The sequence below is a fragment of the Nomascus leucogenys genome, chromosome 4 (genome assembly GCF_006542625.1).
Source record: "Nomascus leucogenys isolate Asia chromosome 4, Asia_NLE_v1, whole genome shotgun sequence".
Lineage (NCBI taxonomy): Eukaryota > Metazoa > Chordata > Mammalia > Primates > Hylobatidae > Nomascus > Nomascus leucogenys.
Genome location: NC_044384.1, coordinates 89,038,272 through 89,045,425, shown reverse-complemented (window position 1 = coordinate 89,045,425; position 7,154 = coordinate 89,038,272). Strand labels below are relative to the sequence as shown.

Genomic DNA, 7,154 nt, shown 5'->3' with positions numbered 1-7,154 from the left:
CCTGAGACTGTCGGAACTGCGGGGGGAAATTCTACTGGACGGCTTTGACGTCAGATGTGCGGGGCTGGGAAAGTCGGGGGAGGGAGTGCGAGTGGGCTTTTAAGGGGAGGGGCCCTAAGGCCGAGGTGAGGCTTTTCCCGACAGAGGGTGAAGAAGGCAAAACTCGGTGCCCCCCAACCTCTGGCCCCGGGGTTCGTGACCCCGCCCCCGCTAGTGCCCCACGCCGAGCGCATCCACTGGGAGCCTGAGGCCTGGGGGAAGGGCCCCAGTTGTCGATTGCTTTACAAAATCAAACTCTCCCAGCCAAGAACCTCGGGGCCGCTTCGCGGTGGGGAGGAGTTCCCCGAAACCCGGCCGCTAAGCGAGGCCTCCTCCTCCCGCAGATCCGAACGGCCTGGGCGGGGTCACCACGGCTGGGACAAGAAGCCGCCGCCTGCCTGCCCGGGCCCGGGGAGGGGGCTGGGGCTGGGGCCGGAGGCGGGGTGTGAGTGGGTGTGTGCGGGGGGCGGAGGCTTGATGCAATCCCGATAAGAAATGCTCGGGTGTCTTGGGCACCTACCCGCGGGGCCCGTAAGGCGCTACTATATAAGGCTGCCGACCCGGAGCCGCCGCGCCGTCAGAGCAGGAGCGCTGCGTCCAGGATCTAGGGCCTCGACCATCCCAACCCGGCACTCACAGCCCCGCAGCGCATCCCGGTCGCCGCCCAGCCTCCCGCACCCCTATCGCCGGAGCTGCGCCGAGAGCCCCAGGGAGGTGCCATGCGGAGCGAGTGTGTGGTGGTCCACGCCTGGATCCTGGCCGGCCTCTGGCTGGCAGTGGCCGGGCGCCCCCTCGCCTTTTCGGACGCGGGGCCCCACGTGCACTACGGCTGGGGCGACCCCATCCGTCTGCGGCACCTGTACACCTCCGGCCCCCACGGGCTCTCCAGCTGCTTCCTGCGCATCCGTGCCGACGGCGTCGTGGACTGCGCGCGGGGCCAGAGCGCGCACAGTGAGTGCCCGCCAGGACCCCCGCCCGCCCCGCCGCGCGCACCCCACCCCGCCGCGCGCACCCCACCCCAGCGCCCTTCCTTCCTTTGCCACCCTTAGGCTCCTGCGGACCCCTCAACTCCTGGGAACCCCAGGTTTTGGCACCTGGACGATAGGATCCCTCCCTTAGTCCCCAAACAGCGCGGGACGCTAGGGAGAGGCACAGGCTCGTGGACCGACCGCACCCACGTGGTGCGGGCCCCGCGGGTCCCGGCTGCAGCTTCTCGCTTCCCCTGCGCCCAGGTTTGCTGGAGATCAAGGCAGTCGCTCTGCGGACCGTGGCCATAAAGGGCGTGCACAGCGTGCGGTACCTCTGCATGGGCGCCGACGGCAAGATGCAGGGGCTGGTAAGTGTCCCCACGGGGCGGATGCGCCGGGGCGGGGGACCGGCGCCTGTCCGCCGGCGGAAGCCTGAAGGAGAGAAAGGCGCTGGTTCGAATCTAGGGTTTCCTCGCCTCCTCCTCCCAGACCCGCGTGCAACTTCGAGGGAAAGACTGCAAAGACCGATTAAGTGCATGCCGACGATTTTCTGCGGAAATTTAGGGTCTCAGCCAGTAGCCAGAGAATAGGCAAAAGCTGCCTTTGCATTTCTAATTGAGTCAAAGGCCGGCCCAGCCGGACCGAGGAAACCCATTATTCGGCCTCCTTTGATATGAAACAGGAAAACCCACCTCGGGCCTTTTCAGCCTCTGCCTGCGCGTGTGTGGTCCTCGCCTCCGTTTCCCTCCCTCCAGTATAAAAGAAGAAAAAAAGAATAGGAAAGAAAAAAGAGGGTCTACCCCATAACTTTCCTTTAAAAACAAATCAATTGTCAAGCAAGGCAGAAAACAGTGCATTTGGGATAGGCGAGTTTTTTTTAGAATTAATTTTTAATCTACCAGGAGCATGGTGTGGCTTAGACGCAGATGCGCTGGAGTCATGTTGCGCCGGGGGAGTGCTTTTCCTCCTGCGGGCCTCACCTGTCCTGTAAACGCTTTCTGGTGGGGGCAGGGGGTGGGGGCTGGCTGGGAAGGCCCAGGTAACCGCAGAGGTCCCGGGGCCGGAAGTGTACGAGCTCTGGGGCTCTAGTGGCCGGGAACAAAGGCTGGGAGTTCAAAGGAACGAACCCGCGCCCCTCCCGCGGCCCCGCGCGCAGAGGAGGCTGTGTGAGGTCTCGGCCCGCGCAGGCCTCACACGCAGCCCTGGACTCCCTGGCGGAGCAGGGGCCAGGGCGGGGGTGGCCGCGCCTTCCCGGGGCCCCCACCCCAGAAAGGATGAAGAGGCGGGGCCGCCTCCGGCCCAACCAGCTCCTTTGTGAACAGCGGGACAAAGCATTTTAGAATCTCAAAATTGCACGGTGCCTCTGCCGTGCTCCGTGTACTCAGAGCGCCTGTTTCAGGTTTTATGGCGGAGTCCTGCGTGAGAGGACTGCAGGGAAAGGGGGTAGTCGGCAGGCTGGACGCTGACTCCCACCCAGAGCCGCTCCAAACCCACCCTTGCAACTTTAATTTTGACATTTACTATGGCGGGGAGCGGGGGGTTCCTAATGATGGGAGGCCAGCAGGCAACGTCCACCTAACCCTCCATTCTGCCCAAATTGGGGGTTGGGTCACCTGAAATCCCTTTGTGCCTTTTTTTTTTTTTTTTTTTTGGCAGAGTCTTGCTCTGTCGCCCAGGCTGGAATGCAGTGGTCCGATCTCGGCTCCCTGCAACCTGTGCCTCCCAGGTTCAAGCGTTTCTGCTACCTCAGCCTCCCATGGGGCTGGGATTACAGGTGCCCACCACCATGGCCAGGCCAGCTAACTTTTGTATTTTGGGTAGAGATGGGGTTTCACCATGTTGGCCAGGCTGGTCTTGAACTCCCGACCTCAAGTGATCCGCCCGTCTCGGCTTCCCGAAGTGCTTTGGGATTACAGGTGTGAGCCACCGCGCCCAGCCCGCTTTGTGCCTCTTGATCCCCTGTGCATGGTCTAACACAGATTGAGGATCTTTTTCTTTCTTTCTTTCTTTCTTTTTTTTTTTTTGAGACGGAGTCTTGCTTGCTCTGTTGCCCAGGCTGGAGTGCAGTGGTATGATCTCGGCTCACTGCAACCTCCACCTGTGGAGTTCAAGCAATTCTCCTGCCTCAGCATCCCAAGTAGCTGGGACTACAAGCACCGTGCCACCATGCCCGGCTGGTTTTTTTGTATTTTTAGTAGAGATGGGGTTTCACCATCCTGGCCAGGCTGGTCTCGAACTCCTGACCTCACGATCTGCCTGCCTCGGCCTCCCAAAGTGCTGGGATTACAGGCGTGAGCCACCTCGCCTGGCCTCTTTCTTTCTTAAATAAAAATGCCACATTCTTCTAGAAACTTGAAGTCATTTCGTTTTCTGTATGGAGAAAGTGATACTAATTTCTCCCAAAGGACAAGCTGAGTAAATAGAAGAAGGTCCTCCAATCATTCTGTTTTGTGTTCCTTGTTTATTTATCATTTGGCATTTTGGGGAGTTTGGGAGAAATCATGCTTGCTGTCCGGTGCTTTGTCCCAGCCATCCGTGGTCTTGGCAGGAGCCTGGGTTGCTGCAATGAGCCTCTTATCAGGAGCTTATTGGCACAGGCACATCCTCACCCACCTGCAGTTCAGTGACCTTTGCAGACTTAGGCAGGAACCTGACTGAGGCAGTCCTGCAGTGTATTTATTGCCCAGCCCTTCCGGCTCCCGGCTGCGCCTGTCCTGGGTCGCCAAGGGGTAATGACACCGATGTGGGATGGCACTTGCCCACTGGCACCTCTCAACCCCGTGGACTATGAATGTTCTAAGACGAGGGACTGGCTTCCCTCAGCACACATTTCCGGCCACCAGCTGGGCGCCGGCCTGGCCTGGCCTGGCCTGGCCTGGCCTGGGGGAGGGGCTGCTGAGATCTGGCTCCTGGCAGCCTGCCTGGAAGGCCCTTGGTGACTGAATGGAGGAGACAGCGGGGCTGATGGTTCTCAGAACTGCTGCAGACCAGAAGGCCTTAGAATGATAAAGGCACACAGTGATTTCTGAGATAGGTGGGGAACAGATGCTTTCATCTGGGACCCAGATCGGATTACATGCAATTTATTTAAAAGACCTATCCTAAGATGATAACCCGGTTTATCAGTGTTTCCCAAAGTGCCAGTGAAATACCCAGGAACTTTTTAAATGCCAGGAGTTATGTATGTAATGTAAAGGGTGAGGGAAACACGGGTGGCATTCCTGTGGGTTGATGGATGTTATTGCTCAGGACAAGGCTCTCGAAAAAGTGAGGTAATTTAGTGGAAATTATTTGGGTCTATATAGAGTGTATATGTAGTATTAAGTATATACATAAAATATACATATATGAAATAATAAACCTCAGTTTTGTCTGTGTACATGTATATCTATATAAAGATTATAAATAATTTATAAAGGTATATAAATGTATATTTAATTTACTAATGGGTTATATATAACATAATGTACATATTATATATACTTACACTTACAGTACATTTATATATGTGTGTGTGTTCTCTGTGTATATATATAGTTGTGGTTTTTTTTTTTTTTTGAGACAGGGTCTTGCTCTGTCACCCAGACTAGAGTGCAGTGGCATGATCATTGCTCACTGCAGCCTTGACCCCCCCAGCCTCAACCCATCCTCCCACCTCTCAGCCTCCCCAATAGCTGGGCCTACAGGCGCCCACCTCCATGCCCTGCTAATGTTTGTACTTCTTGTCAAGATGGAATTTTACCATGTTGCCCAGGCTGCTCTCAAACTCCTGAGTTTAAGTGATCCATCTGCTCTGGGCCTCCCAAAGTGCTGGGACTGCAAGCGTGAGCTACTGTGCCTGGCCTTAAAGTGCATTATATATTATATATACCTATATATATAAAGGTATTTTTATATATACTTACATATACAGTGTGTACATCAGGAAGTATGTTTAAAACGTGCAAGTGATGCTCATGTGGAAGGCCACTGCTGGTGGCCACCAGGGACAGTCTGTAGCACAAATGTCCGTGTGTACCCGTGTTCCCCGTCCACTGTGGATTGCTCAGAGCTGCCTGTTTTCTCTGCAGCTTCAGTATTCGGAGGAAGACTGTGCTTTCGAGGAGGAGATCCGCCCAGATGGCTACAATGTGTACCGATCCGAGAAGCACCGCCTCCCCGTCTCCCTGAGCAGTGCCAAACAGCGGCAGCTGTATAAGAACAGAGGCTTTCTTCCACTCTCTCATTTCCTGCCCATGCTGCCCATGGTCCCAGAGGAGCCTGAGGACCTCAGGGGCCACTTGGAATCTGACATGTTCTCTTCGCCCCTGGAGACCGACAGCATGGACCCATTTGGGCTTGTCACCGGACTGGAGGCCGTGAGGAGTCCCAGCTTTGAGAAATAACTGAGGCCGTGCCGGGGCCTCTTCACTGCTGCCAGGGGCTGTGGTCCCTGCAGAGTGGGGGCCGTGCTTCTACAAGAACAGTCCTGAGTCCACGTTCTGTTTAGCTTTAGGAAGAAACATCTAGAAGTTGTACATATACAGAGTTTTCCATTGGCAGTGCCAGTTTCTAGCCAATAGACTTGTCTGATCATAACATTGTAAGCCTCTAGCTTTCCCAGCTGCTGCCCGGGCCCCCATTCTGTTCCCTCGAGGTTGCTGGACAAGCTGCTGTGCTGTCTCAGTCCTGCTTGAATACCTCCATCGATGGGGAACTCATTTCCTTTGGAAAAATTCTTATGTCAAACTGAAATTCTCTAATTTTTTCTCATCACTTCCCCAGGAGCAGCCAGAAGACAGGCAGTGGTTTTAATTTCAGGAACAGGTGATCCACTCTGTAAAACAGCAGGTAAATTTCACTCAACCCCATGTGGGAATTGATCTATATCTCTACTTCCAGGGACCGTTTGCCCTTCCCAAACCCCTCCAGGCCAGAACTGACTGGAGCAGGCATGGCCCACCAGGCTTCAGGAGTAGGGGAAGCCTGGAGCCCCACTCCAGCCCTGGGACAACTTGAGAATTCCCCCTGAGGCCAGTTCTGCCATGGATGCTGTCCTGAGAATAACTTGCTGTCCCCGGTGTCACCTGCTTCCATCCCCCAGCCCACCAGCCCTTTGCCCACCTCACATGCCTCCCCATGGATTGGGGTCTCCCAGACCCCCCACCTTATGTCAACCTGCACTTGTCATTCAAAAATCAAGAAAAGAAAAGATTTGAAGACCCCAAGTCTTGTCAATAACTTGCGGTGTGGAAGCAGCGGGGGAAGACTTAGAACCCTTTCCCCAGCACTTGGTTTTCCAACATGATATTTATGAGTAATTTATTTTGATATGTACATCTCTTATTTTCTTACATTATTTATGCCCCCAAATTATATTTATGTATGTAAGTGAGGTTTGTTTTGTACATTAAAACGGAGTTTGTTTGTATCAAAAGTTGCATTCTGTTATCCACCTAGAATGTTAGGGAGGGTGGGGAAGGGGCTGGTGGGGGGCAGCACCGTCCACAGGAGGAAACCCTCGGTGTGCCTCCCTGGACACCAAAAGCTCGGGTGGGAAGTTAGCGGGTTTGGGCCAGCCAGCTCTAGTGGTGGAGGCTGGTTTGGGCCCTGCTGTCCTGCCCTTTCCTTGTGCCTAGGGGCTTGGCTTCCTCAGACCACCTTCTCTCTAGCAATCTCAGTGGTTAGGGCAGCCTCTCTGCCAGGAGTGTTTTTGGCTGCAGGAAACAGAAACACCAAGGAACAGTGGCCTAAGTCAGGGCCTCTCGCCCTCAGCACTCCTCCTTGGGGGAAGATGTTCCTGCGTTTAGCAGCCCCCCCCCAACTAGATGCCTGTAGAAACCCCCAAGTTGTGACAACCAAAATACCTCCAGAAGTTGTTGCATGTGGAAGTTGTTGTTCTTAGGGGGCAAAATCACCCTTAACGGAGGACCACTGACCTGAGCAAATAGGATTTCTTTTTGTCCAGAGGGACCCAATGGCCCAGCAACGCCTGGGCTGTGCCCTCTGTGATTTCTTTGGTGTCCCTGTCCTGCTGGGGCCTCGTCTCACCAGGGCTGCTGTGGCTTCAGCTGAGCGCCCTGTACTCAGGAAGAGGGAATCATTTCGGGCTGGGCCTCTCTCATCAAGAAAGCCAAAACTTCCTTAGAACCTTTCAGCAAATTCCAG

At 55.0% G+C, this 7,154-nt stretch overlaps 1 protein-coding gene across 1 annotated transcript; it reads left to right on the top strand.

Annotated features, from left to right (window-relative positions):
* Positions 1 to 296: 296 nt before the first annotated feature.
* Positions 297 to 6,423, top strand: FGF19 (fibroblast growth factor 19). The gene is made up of 3 exons (XM_003278023.4): positions 297 to 990; positions 1,272 to 1,375; positions 5,078 to 6,423. The coding sequence occupies exons 1-3, from the start codon at positions 759 to 761 to the stop codon at positions 5,390 to 5,392; spliced, it is 651 nt and encodes a 216-aa protein (XP_003278071.1). The 5' UTR covers positions 297 to 758; the 3' UTR covers positions 5,393 to 6,423.
* Positions 6,424 to 7,154: the final 731 nt, after the last annotated feature.